General features: G+C 37.8%; 1 protein-coding gene across 11 annotated transcripts in view; it reads right to left on the bottom strand.

The window, feature by feature from the left end:
• Nucleotides 1-21,339, bottom strand: part of ABI1 (abl interactor 1) — a 146,929-nt gene that overhangs the window by 64,248 nt on the left and 61,342 nt on the right. For all 11 annotated transcript variants that reach the window (XM_004380517.2, XM_004380514.2, XM_012556708.2 and 8 more), the window contains exon 2: nt 13,894-14,061. In XM_004380517.2, the coding sequence (XP_004380574.1) occupies nt 13,894-14,061 (168 nt within the window). The remainder of the gene's footprint in view (nt 1-13,893; nt 14,062-21,339) is intronic.

The following is a 21,339-nucleotide window of genomic DNA, read 5'->3' as shown; positions in this document are numbered from 1 at the left end:
CCCTGTCCTATAAGATCGCTATGAGTCAGAATCGACTTGATGGCAACAGATTTGGTTTTTGGATTTTGTTATATATATTTATATATATATATGTTTCACTGGTTCTGCTCCTCTAGAGAACTCAGCCTAAGACAGATGTTATGAAAACAGTTAACAGAGAACCCCAATAATATGTCTGCATATGCACATCTGGAGGTACGCGGCAGGAGACAGAGGTGTTAGGGGAAACCCACTTTTAAATAAAATTTAGGTTAAGACCTAAATGTGAATACGAGTTAGTTAGGTAAAACATGTCTATAACAATATATACCCGGACACTGACATGTGAGAAATCATTTGTTTTCCCTGCTACTTAAAAGTCCAAGAAGGGTTAAGTAGCAAGGGATAAGGCTGACAATAGGCAGGTGCCAGACCGTTAAAGAGCTTTAAATGCCATGAAAAAGAATTTAAGATTTTTTTCCTTGTGGTCACTAATTTTCAAGCCTTTTTTGTTGTTCAACCCCAATTTCAAACCAACTCTTACAAAGAATCTCAATATGTAATACAAACAAAAGCGGGAGCCCTGGGTAGTGCAAACAGTTAACATGCTCAGCTGCTAACCGAAACATTGGAGGTTGAGTCCCTCAGAGGTGCCTGAAATACGTGGCCATCTACTTCCAAAAGATCACAGTCATTGAAAACCCTATGGAGACAGTTCTACTTTAACACATATGGGGTTGCCATGAGTCAGAACTGACTCCATGGCAACTGGTACTGGTTCTGCCTAAAGTGGGAAGAGGGAGCCTTAGTACTTCATCTGAGCCTCCTGCTTACCTAAGTAGAGGCAAAGGCACAAACAGGCAATTATTGAAGAGAGAGAAGGCAATATTGCAAATAATGCACAGTAATATATGTTAGCCAGACGCCCAATCAGCAACTAACGAGATCTTTCAATTAGGATAATCAAGGAGCATTTACTTACAAAGGAACTAAACACAAAGAGTGGTGAGGAGTACGAGAACAAGAGAAGATACAGAAACTGGAGCTCTAGCAGCAAAGGGATAAGGGGTAGGAAATTGGAAAAGAGAGTCACACAGAGAAGGTCATCTCAAGAAGAGTAGTTACCTGTCTTGGGACACAGCGAGCCCAAAGTGAACTCACATGGAAGAAACTAGCCTGTGTTTCACACTGGCTGAACTCAACCTGAAGCCCGAAGTCACAAAGGCCCGTTGACATAAACCATACAGGTAAGCCTCTGAGGGCAAAGATGCGGTGGGGAGAAGGATGAAGAATGGATCAGGAAGGTCAAATAGACGTTATCTGTCATATAGCGGTATGCACAGAAGTACTAGGAAAGAGCAAACCTAGACTTCTGGAACCAAGCAAAAGGGTTCCATGAGGCAGAGATAATTAAGCTGAACCCTAAAGAATGAGCAGGAGTTAGTCAGGCAAAGGAAACAGAGGAGACAGACATTCCAAGCAAAGGGACTAGCCACTACAAAGGCACATGCTGGAACGTAACTGAATTAGGATGTTTGAAGCACAGGGTATGAGGCACGAAAGGAAAAGGAATGAAGCTACAGAGGCAAGAGGAGACAAGATCATGCTTGCATCAATGTTATACTAACAATCTAGCCTTTATCCTGAAGGAAAAGTTTAAGGATGGACATGACATCATCTGATAGAGGTAGGTGTGGGTTTTAAATAAAAGTAATGGGTACAAAGATGAAAAATATCTCATACGGCCAAAGTCAATCTTCTCTCCTATCTCTTGGCTGAATAGATCCTGCAGGGTCATTTCACAAGAATTGCTAGGCAGAGTGGGAGTGCAGAGAGGAATGCAAACACCAGCAATATCTAACTACAGGTTCTAATCCACTTCAGTAGTTTTGTTTTGTTGGTGTTTTTGATTCCCCACACTTCAACTTTTTCAGGGAACAGGCAGGCAAAAATACTTTTAGTGACCACAGTAAGAAATCTAAGATTCTGAACAAAATCAGTGATAATTCCAGATTATACTAGGATGCATTCATTTTGCTTTGCAATGGAGAACCTTCTAAAAACCAAACTGACACCTTTGCCCTATTTGCAAAGGTCTACAGATTTTTTGAAGTGCTACACTGATAATTCAAAGGCTCAAGGATCTACTCAACGCCAGGCCCCATGGGAGATACCTGGTGCAGTCAATTCCAACTCATAGTGACCCTATAGGACAGAGCAGAACTGTCCCATAGAGTTTCTAAGGCTGCAATCTTTACGGAAGCAGACTGCCATGTCTTTCTCGCGAGAAGCAGCTGGTGGGTTAGACAACAAAAAAAATCCTATTAGATTTAGAACAAAGATACCATTGTTGATCTTTGCATAAACATCTTCCATGGAGTAGTGGGAGATAAAGTCAGATGACAATGCATTGAGGCATATATGGTTTGGAGGAAGCAGATGCCATGAGACCACAGATTCAAGAACTTGGGCTATGAACTGTCAAGAAAGAAAAGGCAATACCTCTGAGTATGGTAAGGAAAGTATGAACATGCTTAAATATTAACTGGAAGGGGAAGTGTGAAAGGGGTTGGCTGCAGGAGAAAGAAGGGATAAGAAATATGATGATTAATAATGCCAACATTTTATATCCAGGTGCTAGGCTAAATGCTTTATGTGTAATTCCTCATTTATACTTCACGATCTCCAAGGTCAGTACTAGTGTCCCAATTTTGGATATGAGAAAACTAAACTCAAAGAAGTTAGCTAATTTGAACAAATCACACAGTGGCAAAACTAAGATTCAAACCCAGGTCTGTATGACTCCAAAGCACACGATGTCACACTGCATTATTCATTCAACTAATACTTAGCAAGACACTTATTAAGTGCCCATTACTATGTACAGAGATAAATAAAACAGTCTTTACCCTTAAGGAGTAAGGTAGGAGAGACAGACATATAGACAAAGTCAACGACAGAAGCAGGAACAAATTAGATGGCACAGCACAAGGAGAAAGCCAGTACTAACTCTACCATGAGCTAATCAGCAAAGACTTCATAGTGCAGGTGGTGCTTGTGTTAAGTAGAACAGACAAGACAAAGTGAATTCCAGGTAGAACAAATTTACATCCTGTGTTTGAGACAGTTCAACAAGTTCAGCATGGCAGGAGTACAATGAGAGTTGGAAGAGACCAGATCAAAAAGAGCCTTTTATGCCATACTAAGGAATCTGAACTTTAAACTTTAAGAAATGAAAACATTGTTATACTACTATTAGGACTGAACTAAGAAACAGATTGGCCCAAACTTTGTGATCAAGAGGGAGGGGATTGGAGGCTTGCTTCTTCAACCTTACAAATGGACTATTTGAGGCAGAATGTGGGCTTGGGTGATTCATTTCTCCAAAAAGCATACTGAACACAAGCAGGATAGCCTGCTGTTTACCTTGAACACAAAGAACAAAGTCTCCTAATTTCCAAAAGACACCGTCTTTCCTTTGATTCAGGGTGTATCATGTCAGCCTGCCATCTGATGGCTCAGGAAGACTATTCTTTTCTTTATTTCTGCTAAGCATGTTGCTCTGATTCAGCAGCTGTATAGCTCCAGCACCAAGCTGGAAGCATAGAAGAAGCAAAAGGTTACCGCCTACTCCCCTAACACAGCACAAGCCATCATTCAGCCTCATCAACGAAACCAAATCCAAGGGAAATAAATTGTAATTCAGAACTTCAAATGTATTTTTCCAAACTTATCTCCAGCTACATTCCTCGTTCCACACATTACACTCTACATCCTAGTCACTCTGAACAAGCCATCCATGTCTTTGTCTGATGACACTACGTGAGGCTGAAAGGCATTTGTACTCCATGTCAACGTGACAAATGCACAAGCTTCTTTCAAGGCCCAACTCAAATGTTACTGCTTGAATGTCATTCAAATTGCAGGCCCATGGGACTTTTCCCTCTATTACGGTGTTTATTTTTTAAAATATTTATTGAATGCTTAAGTCTATGCCAGGTATAGTGCTAGGGTCTAAAATTTTAACAATTGAATAATAAGATTATCTGCTCCCCAACTACAAGAAAAAAAAAAGCCACATAATAAATGTACATTTGGTATGTGTTTAAAGTACTAAGGGAGCGTACATAACTTCAATGTATGCTGTAACACTAGCTCACCCAATCTTCATTCTACCCTCCCAAAACCAACCTCCCAAGAGTACCTTCTTGTCCTACAGAAGCTAAAAAGCTAAAAACAACATTGTTCAGTCACTCTCACAGCTACGTTCTTGGAATACAATTTAAGATCTGTCAATGAAATACACTTTCATGGATATGGACACTGTAAGTGAGGTGGGGATCTCTTACTACCACTTCACATTATTTTCTATTGGCAAACAAATTGAGATAAGAGATTTTTTCGAAGTGGTACTCCAGTGTCCATTCTCTAATTCTTTGGGTGTTAAGAGGCATTTGCAGTGGAGGCAAAGGCTGGACTCTAAGCTCCAATGCCCAGTTACCAGTTTTGTGGGTGTCAACAGGAAGTTGAGGCAACAACAGCGACAGAAGCTTTCTATTCTTGATTTGAAATCCCTGAACCAAGTTCTTAAACTCAGTAATTCCAGTGTCATCATCAGAGGTTATACATTATAGTGGGTCAGTTCTCAGCGTTCTGGGAGTTACATGTGGAGACCTAATTTCTACTTAAAATGCCTACAGTGGTTTCTGTTTCCTGGACCTTGACTCATACGTTGACTAAACAAGTAATGCTTTATAGGGGAAGAAGCACACCAAGAAGGAGGGGAAGTGAGTAGTACTAACGGAAAAGACTAGCAAACTTACATGTTGGTGAAAGCTTAGGATGCATGAGAAAAAACGCTGAGGAATGAGACTAGAATCAGTATCTTGAAATTCTCCTTGACTACAAAAAGTTTCAAGGCCCCAACTTCAGGACTGGTCAAACAAATAACTATTTGTTCAACATGTACATTACCTCAAGGCTGATCTCCATGGACTGCCATTTCTCTTGAATATGGGTCATGTTTTCCCATATTTTCTTCGTAGGTCCTAGAAATTTTGGATTTTATCTTGTTATGGCAAGTGATATCGTGTAGAAACTCTAAATCCTGTTATACTCCTCTGAAAAGTGTTTATAGTAAAGTTGGCTGGACTTATACTCCTGTCTCCTCTAAGGTAGGCAGCAGCTCAAATCTTTGTTCAGTTCTTTTAGCCTTAGCTAGGCTACGAGAGCTTGCTCCACACATGCATAGTTAAGGGGTCAGCCAGTGATATGGGCAAAGTCACAATGCAATATCTAGGGCTACCCCTCTCCAGGTCTCTTTTTCCTCCTCATTTTTCAGCTGTTGTGGTCACTATGAAATCTGCCCTCTGGTTCATCAAGCAAGATGCAGTTTTCTATCTGTGTTTTAGCTTCCTAGCATGGTGCCAGCTGGCTATAAAAACGGCAAACTCATCAGGGCTGTTTCCTTCTAAGTGTAGACTAATGCCCTCTGCCCACAGTTTCTACCTGCTATTGGTTGCTCTTCAGGTAGTTTTTATATTTTTTCAGTTTAAGTTACCTGTGGGAAGGCTGGTTTGGTAGGAACGACTCCATCATTACCAGAGACAGAGCCCTCAGTTAGTTTCTTGTGGAATAGAAAGCAAACTCATGACTTTGCCCCAATTTATCCTAAAACAAAATTTCTCATCCTCTAAGGCTGATGGTCCAAGTCTCTTTCACTCTTTGTAAAGTCAGAGGTGGGCTGGTGGGTTAATGTATATGCATGTGTCAAAAGAAGGTGACTGGGAGATGAAAGAGCCTGGGTTACAGTAACTTTGGATTTCAGAAATCAGTAAATTGTTTTAAAAACACAGGTAAAGTAAGAAGCAAAAAGTATTTCTGCCAATTTATTGGCCAATGAGGACATTAAAAAAAAAAAAAATTACTACGATCAACTGTCATTTTAACACCAAAAAAAAAAAAAAGGAAAGGACAATCTTAGAATAAATAGAAGCCTTGACAACATTTCACATTTCACCAACTTATAGTATACATGAACACTAGATTTATCTTTTATTTTTTCTTCACAAATCAGAAAAAATTGAGAAAACAGCACTAATCCTAGAACTATGCCTAGGCACAAATAATTTACAAATAGCAGTTCTGAACTAGCTGTGGTGCTGAATATAGATGCAGAAAGGAAGGAAAAGGCAACGTACAAACCTCAAGAATTTTATACCCATCTTTCCCCAATCAATTTTCTTACTGCAGACCCCAAACTGGTCTGCCCTAAATACTAAGAAATAACAGAATCATGAGAAGACAAAATGTTTTGGGGTTATTCATCCAGATCTGCAGTTATCAGAGATTCTTTTACGAAAGAAAACATGCAAATTCTGTCAGAGAGTGAGAATGCGTACCGTCTACTTGTGAATACAAAAATAAGGCACATATATTAAAGATTTTCATTAACGTGATTAAAATAGGAAATTTCAGTTATTTAAAATGCTGAATAACTATTCTTTTATAAAACTATAAATGTGATAAATCTACTCATGTAAATACACTAGACTTCAAGTCTAGTGTGGACAACAGTTTTGAAAAGCGTCCTGCAAATGAACTCTATCCCTTGATCTTGTGTTCTATGGCAGCAAAGACCGCTTATAAAACAAACTAACAAAGCAACTCTCCAACATGACTTTTATACAAACTTCAATGAGGACAAAATTCATCACATACACAACCACAAAACAAATGTATTACTATACCTTCATCCTTATTTCAGCCTGTAACAGCTTGAATTCAATACCAAACCTCTAAGGAAATTTCTCCTACCACTTTTTACACATGCTAACCCTTATATGCTGAGGATATAGTAGGAATGAAGCCATAAACATAGAATTTGTATCATCACGCAATCTGCACAAACCCTATTCCTCACAATTTCTGGCTCCTTCAGAAATTTTAGCAAATCAACCTCTAGAAAAATAATCCTTAAAAAATTACTTATAAATTATAAGCAGTTGGAGAAATCGATGTAAAACCCCAGGAACATTTTTTTTTTTTTTTTTTTAATTTTTGAAATAAATGTTTGTTTAACACTACATCAGGGGTCAGCAAACTTTTTCTAAAGAGCCAGAGAGTAAATATTTTAGGCTTTGCAGGCCATATGATCTCTGTCATAACTACGCAACTTTGTGACTGTAGCAGGGAATGTAGCCATGGACAATATGTGAACAAAAGATCGCTGCTGTGTTCCAATAAAACTTTATTTAAAAAAACAAGGGATGGGTGGAAATGGATTTAACCCATGGGTCATAGTTTACTGACCCCTGCACTAGATTATTTATCCAAATAAACATAATATGTAAATATTCTGATGGTATGAAGCTCTGATATCATACTAATAACTAACAGACTAAGAGACAAGATCAATATACTTTTCCTTTTAAAAAGTAAAACAAATGAACTTAAAGTTTTTTTTTTTTTTTAAGGGTATTTTTTTAATAGTACAAATTATAGGTTCAGAAAAATATGCTTCCTTGGCAGGAAATGTTAAAAGACAAAAAAAATCAAAGCTATAACAAAAACCTGTTACATTTGAGAGTATTTTTATTTAACTTCAAAAATTACAGATAATATCTAAAATGTCTTAAAATTCATAATTTTCTTCAACTAACATGAAAGCATATATTATGTACCAGGCACTGTGCTAAGTGCTATAAGAGTCCCTGGCAAAATAACTAATTTTGAAACAAATGTTTATCCATATGCTAATTAAGAGAGAGTGCTGAGCGAAGGTTTAGTGCCAAACAAGGTTTAGTCCCTCGACTCGCCCCCAATACAGAATGTATATTCTATATTATTATACTTCTACTGTAACTTGTTTCTCTATGCACAACATAATTGATGTAACTGGTCTCACTGAACTGTACATTCAAAAAATGTTGTGTTATCTATATTTTTACAACAATTTTAAAAAGTTACCTTGTCAATAACTATAGTTAAAACAAGAATACTTCATTAATCTGAATAAAAAGTGTCCACCCACTCCAAAAAATGGGTGAAGGAATTTACCTTAAATCATTGGACTGCTAGTCCTCAATATTTATGGGAAAAATAGAGGAAAGTTAGCAACTGTTTAGAGTGCAGATATCAGTCTTAAAATAGCAAAGTTAAAGATAAAAAATTACTGCTTTATAATAGGACTTTGTTGGGAAACTTGAGGAATTTTTAATGTTTTCCTCATGATTTAAAAAAAATACGCTTAAAAATACTCTTAAAAAAAAAGCTTTTACTCCGTATCATGAAGATGACAAAAACCAACTCTACCAAAGATTTATACAAATATAAAGGCATATCTCATTTACAGCTAATTTATTACAGTATGTGTATTAGTTTTCATTACTGCTGTAAAAACTACCACAAACTTCGTAGCCTAAAACAAGAAAAATTCATTCTCTTACAGTTACGGAGGCCAAAAATCCAAACTGAATCATATGGAGCTTTATTAAGGTTTATGGCAGGGCTACACTCCCTCAGGAAACTCCAGAGGAGAATCCATTTCCTTGGCTCGTCCAGCTTCTGGTGGCTTCCAGCATTCCTTAGCTATTCACCATATCATTCCAGTCTCTGCTCCTGTTGTCACATCACTTTTTCCTCTTCTGTGTCAAATCTCCTTCTGCTTTGTTTATATGGACTGTTGTGATTACATTTAGGACCCACTTGGCTAATCCAGGATAATCTCTCCATCTCAAAATCACATCCGCAAAGTCCCTTTTGCCATATAAGTTAACACTCAAGGTTCCAGGAATTAAAACCTGGATATGTTTGGGGGACATTACTCAGGCTACCACAGAGTGGATCATCTTAGAAATATTATATATATATAAAATCCATCAGAATACTGAATAATACTGGTAATATATTTTTCTCACAGCAGGTCAGCCAATCAAGTGAGTGTTACTGAATACTCATAGCCTTTAGGCACTAACACACCAATACATACCATGCTTTTCTCATTTTGCGTGACACTAATCAATCTGCGTTATATCATTCTGTCATTATATCAAGTTCTGGTGAACAGTTTACATCCAGACTAACCTAGTGTCCCTTCTAGTTCTAAATTCTGACTTGAGGAAAGTCTAAAACTGCCAAAGAAAAAGGAAACCATAATGGAAATTGCTAAACACTCTACAAAGCAAAGACTGCTTATCTTAAGAAAAAGTTCATGAAGTGGGTGATTTGGAAGGTTTTAACAGTTGCAGATTTTCTCCTAATACTACTATCTGTATTTTCAGAAAATGTGACTAGCACCTTTAAAAGATTAACGTGTCAGAAGAAACATCACTATAAGAAACCATCAAAAGAAAAAACAACTTTGAAATAAGAAGTGAATATTGGTTACACAACGACTTGCCAGTAAATGCTGTATCAAAGGCTATTAACCCATAACAATAAAAGAAAGGATAAAAGTGTTAAAGTAGAAAACTTTATAAATATAATATATGTCAAACACACACACACACACAAAATTAACAGTTCAACACTGAAAGGAAAAGGGAGAACTGGAGATAACTTTTTAAGTCTAAATATTTTTGAAACTTAAAACTCAGAAGTTCTTAATTTTAAATTATGAGATTATGCCTTTATTGGCATATAATCTATAGTATATTAAGAGATTATAAAGCAGAATTTTAACTAAAATCAGACTATCCAACAAGCAAGGTAAAATAGAAGTGTGTTCCCCAGAAAGCTCTGATAAACTCAGAAGACATTTCTTCCACTACATTGAGTTTACTCAAATAATGGCTGAAGAACAACAACTTCAAATAGTAGGGAAATATTTTTACTTCCCCAATTAAGAATACAAGCCCAAAAAAAGCCTATATGTAGTGAATTTTGGCAATTAGCCTTGTTTAAGCTGTGTTTAAAAGTTACATATATGTCAATGTAATTTATAGATCATTTTATTTAATCACTTTAAACTGTTATGATTCATGATTCTCAACAAGTCACTATTACAATCTACTGAAATAACTCTATGTCCACAGAAATTAAAAATATCTTCCATAAAATGACAACTGAATCTTATAAACTTTCATAGGCTCAGAACACTGGGAACACTCGTATTTAAATAAAGGGGGAAAATATTCCAAAAATGTTTTGTTATTTGAGAGACTATAAACACAGGCAGTTTTCACTTTGCCCAGTACTGATATGCATGAATTTCAGTTACCACAGTACAGTTAAATAACACCAGTCTCCCAAAAACATGATTCAAATTTCAGTTACCATTAAGAACTCTGAGTAATTACATAAAGTACTAACTTCACTGCTAGCTCTTCAGTCCACAAATCACTACATAAATAACAGATGGGCATCATGATTGGTGACCAATCACATTACTTCAAAGTCTACTGATGACTGGTCACTGTACATTTGTTACTCAAGGTCCCTGGGTAGCTCAAATGGTTTGCACTTGACTACTAATCTAAAGATTGGCAGTTCAAACTCACCCAGAGGTGCCATGGAAGAAAGGCCTGGAGATCATTTCCATAAAGACTACATCTGAGAAAACCCTAAGGAGCAGTTCTACTCTGTAACACATGGGGTCGCCATGAGTCAGAATCGACTTGATAGCAAGGGGTTTTCTACAATAATAACTCTGGTAATCATCTATGCACAGGAACAACTAAAAACGAGGTCCTTTTATACTTTTCCTAAGTATCTAAGTATTAAAAGAAGAGATTTCTTTTAATTCAGCAAATACTTATTGCAAACCAATCATTTGCCAGGCATGTGTGTGGCCCTAAGATCCAAGATGAATCATTTTATACTAGATTCTATTCAACATGGAAAATTACTTTAGCAAAGTTCCAATCTGTACTGATTTTGTCTAAAATCCAAAACAGCAAAAAGATACCACAAAACATGAAAATTCTGAGCTTTTATCAAAAGGCAAAAATTAGTAGAAATTATACACTATACTGACAAAACATAAAATGGTAGAGTTATAATAGCACCAACTACCTTGAAGTCATCAATATTTTATCCTCACAAGAACGTTTAAAAGTTGGTTTACTACCTTGGATTAGGCAAAAGTTTCTTACATATGACATCAAAGTACAAACAACAAAAGAAAAAACAGATAAATTAGATATCATCAAAATTAAAAACTTCTGTGCTTCAAAGGACACCTCAAGAAAGTGTAAGGTAACTCACAGAATGGGAAAAAATTTGGGCAAATGATATATTTGAGAAGGAATCTGTGTCTAGAATATATAAAGAATCAACTCAATAATAAAAAGAAAAATAATACAGTTTTAAAATGGGCAAAGAATCTAAATAGACATTTTTAAGTGCAATAAGCACATACAAAGATGTTCAACATCCTTAGACACCCGGGTAATGCAAATCAAAACCCCAGTGAGTTATCACCTCACATCCACTAGGATGGCTATTATAAAAAAGACAGATAATAATAATTGTTGGCAAGAATGTGGAGAAACTGGAGCCCTTATACACTGCAGGTAGAAATGTAAAATGATGCAGCTGCTTTGGAAAACAGTCCAGCACTTGCTGAAATGGTTAAACAGTGTTACCAGATGACCCAGAAATGACCTGGTGATCTGCTCCCGTAAAGATTACAGCCTAGGAACCCTATGGGGAATTTGTACTCTGTTACATGGGGTTGCTATGAGTCAGAATTGACTCAACTGCACCTAACAACACAAAAAACCTGTACACAAATGTTCAAAGCAGCATTATTTATAACAGTCAAAAAGTGAAACCAACTCATATACCATCAAATGATGAAAAGATAAATAAATATGGTATACCCATACAATGGAATATTATTCAGTCATAATAAGGAATGAAGCACTGATACACGCCACAACGTGGATGAACTTTAAAAACTTCATGCTAAGAATGGAAGCCAGTCATAAAGAATCACATATAGTATGATTCCATTTATATGAAAGGTCCAGAATAGATGAATCCATAGACACAGAAAGCAGACTGGTAGTCACCTAGGAATGGGAATTTGGGGAAATGGAGACTTACTGCTACTGAGTATAGGGTTTCCTTTTGGGTTGATGAAATGTTCTAAAATAAATTCTGGTGATAATTGCACAACCTTGTGAATATAATATAAACCACTGAATTGTACATTTTAAATGATGAAGTATGTATTATGTGAATAATATAAACTCAATAAAGTTATTTTTAAACAAAGAGTAGGTTTACTGACTTGCATTCCAGATAAGATGTATTAACAGGGACAACATTTAACCTCCTGCCTAAAACAAGTAAAAAGCTGGACAAAATACATGAAGAAATGGCTTTTCAAGACATGAGCATCATGCAATGAAGGAAAGTGATCCCTAAGAGAAGGGAAGCAAACAAAATGAGCACTACAATTGCCCAGGTATAGCCTAGCCGACTGACTATATTGAGGAGATGAAGCTGAGAGCTCAGAGAGGCCAAGGCGGCAAGAGTTACAGGAGAGTACCAGCAAAGAGAAAGCTGCACAAAGAGTGAACTATGAAAATACCTGAGGCTAGAGAAAAACCTCTCAAATGAAAAGGAGGGAACAATCCTCAGAACTCACACAGGGCCAGGAATAGTTCCTGTTCCCCACGTGCAGAATGGGGGCAAAAACTCACAAGTCATGGGGCAGACCAATAACAACAAAAGAGACTGAATTAGTAATCAAGAAACTTCCCACAGAGAAAAGTCCAGTACCAGATGGCTTCACTGGTGAATTCTATGAAACATTTAAAAGAGAATTAATATCAAGTCTACACAAACTCTTCCATAAAACTGAAGAGGAAGGAATGTTGCATAATTCATCCTATCAAATAAGCATTATTATGACCCCAAAAGCAGAAAAAGACGTTACAAGAAAAGAAAACTAAAGGTCAACAGCCCTCATAAATATAAAGGCAAAAATTAATAACAAAATTTTAGCAAATGATAATACATCATAGTCAAGTGGGGTTTATCTCAGGAAAGCGAGGTTGGTTTAATATTCCACAAACATTGATATAATTTACCATATTAGCAAACTAAAAAAAACAAAGGTATAATTTCAATAGATGCATTGAAAGCATTTGACAAAATCCAGCATCTATTCCTAATAAGAACTCTCAGTAAGCTAGGACTAGAAGGCAGTTTCCTCAATCTCACAAATTACATTTATGAAAAACCTACAGACTATATCATACTTAAAAGTGAAAGACTAAACACTTTTCACTAGGATGGGAACAAGACAATAATGTCCAATCTCACCACTCCTATTCAGCATTGTCCTGCATCTTCTAACCAGTGCAATAAGGCAAGGAAAAATGAAAAGAGGAGAGAGAAAAAAGAAAGAAGTAAAACTGTCTTCATTCACAGATGGCATGACATGATCCTCTACATAGAAAATCCAACAGAATCTACAAAACAGCTACTACAACTAGTGACTTTAACAAGGATACAAAATGAGTACACAAAGATCAATTGTCTTTCTATATATGCAAGCAACAAACAATCAGAACTGAAATTATAAAAACAGTTAACATTTAAAATAGCATCAAAAACTTTATATGCTTTAAAATAAATCTGACAAAAGGAGTACAAGATTTGAACACTGAAAACGACAGAAAAGGTACTCAATATCATTAATCACCAGGAAAATGGACATATACACGTGTCAAAACTTATAAAATTGTGTATTTCAATTACGTGCAATTTATGTTACATCAAGTGTTCTTAAAAAAGAGTAGGTTTACTGAACTCAAAACTGAAGCTGAAAGTGATAATGACTACAGTCAGTCAGTCGGTAGGAAGATGATTAAGGAATCTATCTTTTCAGGTTATCTACTTCTTTGATATGTGCTGTCGATTGATTAAATGTGAATTTAAAGGTTTTTTACAAGGTGTTACCTGTGAGATATGATTGATGGAAGACTCCATTCTCCGAAGTTGAGAGGCTTGGATGTCCAGCAACTGGAGTACATTGTTGGCCAATGCATTTATTTGATAAGCAACACTAGCTAGGGATTGGGTTGTGTAGGCTTTGGTCTCTTCTAAAGCTTTTCTCTTGTCTGTAGCCTGAAATAAGAACAAAAACAATCTATAGTCATTTAGGTTAACATTCATTAAGCATATATTTTATAGAAGGGTAGTTATAATTTTTTTTAATAGAAAAACTCAATTCAGTCAAAAAATTTACCAGATTTATCTGACAATAGTAGATGAAAACAGTCTTAGGACACTGGATTAAGCCATGATAGAAATCCCTTATCTGCCCAGTGAAACCACTCCCTCCTGACTAGCTCATCCAGTGAGGGCCACTAAAAGGGCTACTAGGTAACTGTCATTACAGTATCAGAGGCACACTGTAACAGCTGGCTTTAGCTGCCTGTTGTTGTTAGGACCCACAGAGTTGATTCATAGAGACCCTATGTACAACAGAATGAAACACTGCCCGGACCTGTGCCATCCTCCCAATAATTGTTATGCTTGAGCCTACTGCTGCAGCCACTGTGTCACTCCATCTCATTGACAGTCTTCCTCTTTTTCACTGACCCCCCTCAATCACCAACTCATTGCATGACACCTTTAGGACTTTACTGTCAGGCCCAAGCCCCTAATCTACTGATGATGATACAGACTAAGCCCATTCCACCTTATATATTCCTGTTTACCTTAATCACCAGCAGAAAGCCCACCTTCCTGTTATCCATTATGACCAAGCCTCTCATCTCCACATAAACTACTGTAAATATTATGACTCAATCCCTTGCCCACTCCTTTTTTTCCAAACTCCTGTACATATCTCAGAGTCAGGTGGTAAGAACTCCTCAAAGAGAAGCAAAGTTACAAGTGATAAATTGGGAGAGAAGGGAACTCCACAACTAATATCACAAAAGGGTAACTATCACTAATATATAATCTAAAAAATGAAGAAAAAGGCCAAGAATCCATAGGAAAAAATAAGAGATCTAACAGATAGTTTACAGAAAAAGCAATGCAGCAACTCTTAACTATTTGAAAAGATGTTCAACCTGGCTCATAACAGAAAAGAAATGCAAATGCAAACTAATATGAGATATCATTTCTCAACTATCCAACTGGCAAATATCCAAAAATCTGACAAGGTACCCACCAAAGTTAATGCGAAAGACACTCTGTTACATTGCTGGTGATATGCAGCAAAATTACATATGGGTTTACCTTCTGGTCCAGCAATCTCACTTTTAGAAATCCATCTCAAAGAATCACTAGCAAAAATACAAAAACATATAGACACAAAGTTATTCATTGTAGTACTATTTTTAACAGCAGGAGATTGAAACACCAATACAACTATCAGTAGGTGACTAGCTGAATAATCATGGAGTATTATACTGTTATAATAAGGAATACTTGAGGAAAATCTTTATTATCACTATGCCATTATCTCCGGAATACTTCTGCTGCTATTGTTGCTGGGTGTCATCAAGTCAATTCCGACTCAGAGCAATCCCATGTGACACAGTAGAACTGCACCATGGAGCCCTGGTGGCACAACAATTAAGCACTCAGCTGCTAACTGAAAGATTGGTGGTTTGAATCCCCACCCAGCGGCTCCATGGGAGAAAAACCTGGAGACCAGCTTCCATAAAGATTATAGAATATGGCTAAGGTGAAAAAAAAAAAGTGCATCATACGCCACTTTTTTAACTAAGAAAGGAGGAGATATGAAAATACGTGCATATATTATTTTAAAAGGAAAGATAAACCATAACATTAAAAAAATAATAATTACTGTCTTAGTCATCTAGTGCTGCTATAACAGAAATACCACAACTGGATGGTTTAACAAACAGAAATTTATTCTCTGACAGTCTAGTATGCTACAAGTCCAAATTCAGGGCCTCAGCTCCAGGAGAAGGCTTTCTCTGTCTGTCATCTCTGGAGGAAGGTGCTTGTCATCAGTCTTCCCTTGGTCTGGGAGCATCTGAGTGCATGAACCTCGGGTCCAAAGAACACGCTCTGCTCCCGGGGCTGCTTTCTTGGTAGTATGATGTCTACAACTCTCTGCTTGCTTCTCTTTTACCTCTTGTAAGATAAAAGGTGGTAAAGGCCACACCCCAGGGAAACTCCATTTACACTGGATCAGGGATATGACCTCAGTAAGAGTGTTAAACAATCCCACCCTAATCCTCTTTAAAATTACAATCACAAAATGGAGGACAACCACACAGTACTGGGAATCACAGCCAAGCCAAATTGATACACACATTTTTGGGGGGACATAATTCAATCCATGACAATTACCTATAGGAAAGAGAGGTTAAATAGGTTGGAGGGAATACAAATAAAAGCTAGACTGCTTTAAACACATCTTGTTTTGCAGATTTTTTTTTGTAACTATATAAATAATTTACACAATTAGGAAACAAAGTTAAATTTAAAACAGAATTTCCCAAAATTAAATGTAAAATTAATCAAATGAGCCTAACTGTGCAATCAATTAATGGTTTAACCAGGGAGGAACGATTCTAAAAGTGACTTCAAAGCATAGTAATTTGATTGTATATTCTTAATGGGATTTATCCTTAGGATGGTAATAACTGAAAGGGAAAAAAACAAACAAACCTGAAACTGTCTTGTCTCTTTATTGCTGGTGGTAGTAATGGAATTATTTTTATCCTGAGATTGTTGTGTGTAGTATTGTGAGATAAAGGAAATCAGCAATTTGTTTACATCATTAAAAACTAAGATTTTTGACATGGTTCAAAAAAGATACAGTTCATCCCCACTAGGATAGCTAAGATTAAAAAATAAAATAAAATGGAAAATAACAAGAGTTGGAGGGGATATGGAGAAATCAGAACCCTCATCCATTGCTGGAGGGAATGCTAAAGGGTATAGCCACAGTGGAAAACATTGTAGTGGTTCCTCAAAAAAATAGGGGTAGAGCTGCCATGTCACTCAGTAATTCTACTCTTACTTAGGTATATACCCTAAGGATCTAATAGAAGTGACACAAACAGATACATGCACACTTATGTTCACTGCAGCACTATTCACAATAGCAAAAAGATGGAACCAACCTAAATGCCTGTCAAAGGATGAAGGGATAAGTAAAATGTGGTACATACATACAATGAACTACTACTCAGCGATAAAGAAAAATGAGTTCCCAAAACATCTTGGAACATGGATGAGCCTGGAGGACATTATGTTGAGCAAAATAAGTCAATCACAAAAAAACAAATATTGTATGTTCTCACTTTTATGAAATGACATGAACAGGTAAATATACAGAAACTAATGTTCATTAGTAGTTACAGGGCGGGGGGATTCACTCTCTAGATAGTAAACACTTGTTATTTTTGGTGATGGGAAAGGTAACACCAAATGAGGGTGAAGTGTGCACAGCTTGATGAAGGTAAGTGTCACTAAGATGTACACAAGAAAAAATGATCTTTTGTTAACTGCAATGGCATACATAACTTTTGAAACAACAGCAAGAACAACCCAAAAATATATGTGTAGGTATGTAAGTACACATGTATGTAGGCATACACGTGTATAGGTATGTATATACGTGTGTGTATGTTGTTGTTAAGTGCCGTCAAGTCGGTTCCAATTCATAGTGACCCTATGTACAACAGAAGGAACACTGCCCAGTCCTGTGCCATCCTCACAATTGTTGTAATGCTTGAGCCCACTGTTGCAGCCACTGTGTCAATACATCTCGCCAAGGGTCTTCCTCTTCTTCGCTGACCCTCTACTCTACCAAACATAATGTCCTTCTCCAGAGACTGATCCCTCCTGATAACATGTCCAAAGTATGTGAGATGTAGTCTTGCCATCCTTGCTTCTAAGGAGCATTCTGGTTGTACTTCTTCCAAGACAGATTTGTTCGTTCTTCTAGCAGTCCAAGGTATATTCAATACTCTTTGCTAACACCACAATTCAAAGGCGTGAATTCCTCTTCGGTCTTCCTTATTCATTGTCCAGCTTTTCTCACATGCATATGAGGTGACTGAAAACATCATGGCTTCGGTCAGGCACACCTTAGTCTTCCAGGTGACATCTTTGCTTTTCAACACTTTAAAGAGATCTCTTGCAGCAGATTTGCCCAATGCAATGCATCTTTTGATTTCTTGACTGCTGCTTCCACGAGTATTGATTGTGGATCCAAGTAAAATGAAATCCTCCACAACTTCAATCTTTTCTCTGTTTATCATGATGTTGCTTTTTGATCCAGTTGTGAGAATTTTTGTTTTCTTTATGTTGAGGTTTAATCCACACTGAAGGCTGTGGTCTTTGATCTTCATTAGTAAGTGCTTCAAGTCCTCTTTACTTTCAGCAAGCAAGGTTGTGTCATCTGTGTAATACAGATTGTTAAAGAGTCTTCCTACAATCCTGATGCCACATTCTTCTTTACATAGTCTAGCTTCTTGGATTATCTGCTCAGCATACAGACTGAATAAGTATGGTGAAAAGATACAACCCTGATGCACACTTTTCCTGACTTTAAACCACGCAGTATACACGGGTATGTGACTGTATGTACAAATACTCATATATATAATAAAGTACACAGGGGGCAGAGTTATGGATACTTCTTAGACATAACCAAATACCTCATGGGATTGGTTTTCTGGGTTTGAAGGATTAGGACATCTCAGTCAATTGGCATAACATAGTTCATGTCTATAGTTTATGTTCTATATCCTAGTTTGGTGAGTAGTGCCTGAGGTCTTAAAAACTTGCAAGCGGACATCTAAGATACAAATATTGGTCTCTACCCGCCCAAAGCAAAAAGAGGAAAGAAAACCAAAGATTCAAAGAAGAAACTAGCCTACAAGACCAACAGTCTAAAAATGGCCTATCTACCCTGAGACTAGAAGAACTAGATGGTGCCTAGCTACCACTACCAATCAATCTAACCAGGGCAACAATAGATGGATCCTGATAGAATGGGAGAGAAATGTGAATAGAGCCTCAAATTCTTAAAAAAAAAAAAAACCAGACTTACTGGACTGGTTGAGACTGGAGGATTCCCTGAGACTATCACCATGAGATACTCTTTAAACCTTAAACGGAAACTGGGCCCTGAGGTCACCTTTTAGCTAAATAACAGACTGTTTCACAAAGAATATCACCAGTGAGTACTGTGGCCCTTTAAAAAAATCATATACTGGTGAAATTAGGATATTTCCAGATGAACAGAAAATAAGGGAATATGTAAAAACAAAACCAAACTTACAAGAATTATTAAAGTGAGTCCTTCAATCTGAGAACAAAAATATCCGCTCACAAGGCTAAATCTAGGACGCAGGATCGAACCAGCCAGACACCAATCTAGGAAATGAACTCTCAAGGACTATCCAAAACCAAAAGAAATACAAAAGGGAATCAGAGAAGTTAATCTGTAAATGACAACATCACAACAATAGAAGAGGGAATAAACGGTACAGGTATACAACCTTCTAACGGAGAGGAAGGTAGGGAGATACCAAGTAATAATAGACTGTTTCAAACCTACGAAGATGAAGATAAATTTCAAGGTAAACACAAAGAAAGTTAACAAACCTACTCATCAAAATAAAGAGGAAAAATGTAAAGTTTCAGTAAAAACAAAACCTACAAAAACAAAAGAAATGAAAAAAACCCACAAACAAAAGGAATTCAGAACAGGTGAGTAAGAGAAACAAAGAAAAGGTCAGCACCACAAAAAAAAAGCACTACAAAATGACAGCAATAAACTCACACTTATCAGTAATTACACTGAATGTAAATGACCTCAATGCACCCATAAAGAGACAGAGAGTGACAGAATGGATAAAAAAACAAGATCCATCAATATGCTGTCTACAAGAAACACACCTAAGAAACAAAGACGTAAGTAAATTTATTAAAAATCAAAGGATGGAAAAAATATATCTAGCAAACAACTACCAAAAAGAGTAGGAGTGGCAATACTAACCTCAGATAAAACAGACTTTAAAACAAAATCCACAGGGCAGGGCCAAGATGGCAGACTCGTCAGACGCTTCCGGTGGACACTCTTATAACAAAGACCCAAAAAAACAAGTGAATCGATTATGTAAAGCAACTGGGAGCCCTGAACATGAAAGGCAGGGTTGAGAAACCAAACTGAGTGGCAGGGGGAGGGAGGGACGTTTCGGAAGCAGTGAGGAGCTGCCAGTCCTGACCTGGCGAGAGCCTGAGCCCTTCAGGCCTGATCAGCTCGGGGGTGAGCGGTGAGGCAGGCAAGCAGCGGTCCTCGGGAGGCACATTTTCTGCACTGGGAGAGATCCAGCACCAAAGAATCTACACGGCCACCCAGAACCAGTGAGAAGCAGCCCTGGATCAGAGAAAGATAAGTACTTGCATACGGCTTACCGCACGGATCAAAAACACCCCCCTTAGGGAAAAACTTCTCTCCCATTTACCTCCCCACTCCCTGCTCTGCACTGGGTCCTAGACTGGCTTCAGCAACTGCCGAGTCCCCTGGGACAGAAGTAGGATCCGTCACACACCCAGAGCCATTTTACCTGCGCTGGAGAGTGAACAAATTAACAAACAGGAAAAAATAAACTGCTGGCTCCTCTAAGCCAGGAACTCAGGGTAGGCACAGCTCCTTTGCCTAGGCACAGGCATAAGGGATCCACAGACTTTGAGGGCCTTTCCCCCTCCATAGACTTCTGTGGGCCCATTTCAACAGCAAAGGCCCTCACTGCCACGGACAACAGGGTATATACCGGAAGTCTAACTTTAACTGTTTCAGCTGTGAAGTGGCAGGTTCTTGACATTTGACACTGCTTTGCCCATTAAGCAGGGTCTTCACCTACCCACATCAGGGGTCTGAGGACGGGTGGTTGCACCCACGCCGCATAGCCACCTGCGAGAGGGGCCCATGAGGTGCCCCTCAATCCTTACAGCCAACAGCATTAGGTGCTCATACTCTAGCTGCAAAACCCACCCACCTATGCGCTCCAGGGAACAGGGACACGCCTTCGTCCTGGACACCTGGCGGCGGCCGTCAGTCCCCTGCCTTGTTCAGAGTGTGTCCCCCTGCTTCAGCCAGATGCCTGTGCCTACAACAATCACCCATGCCTGTCTAGGACTGTAAGTGAGAGCCTACACCACACACTTGGTGGCTATCTACCTGGGCATCTGAGCTGGATCCATACAGGAGGAGTGGGCAGACTCCTGAGCTCACATACCTAGTAACAGATCTAACCACGTGGTGACAGGACATTAGAGCTTCAAAGGTGCCAATAATCAAACTAGCACATACGAACAGCCTACTTGGGAATATCAAAATAAGAAGCTAGAACACAGTAAGCAAACCTAAAATAAACATAATAACTTATTGATGGC

Source organism: Trichechus manatus, unplaced genomic scaffold (genome assembly GCF_000243295.1).
Source record: "Trichechus manatus latirostris isolate Lorelei unplaced genomic scaffold, TriManLat1.0 scaffold00075, whole genome shotgun sequence".
Lineage (NCBI taxonomy): Eukaryota > Metazoa > Chordata > Mammalia > Sirenia > Trichechidae > Trichechus > Trichechus manatus.
This window is presented reverse-complemented; position numbering and strand designations above follow the sequence as displayed.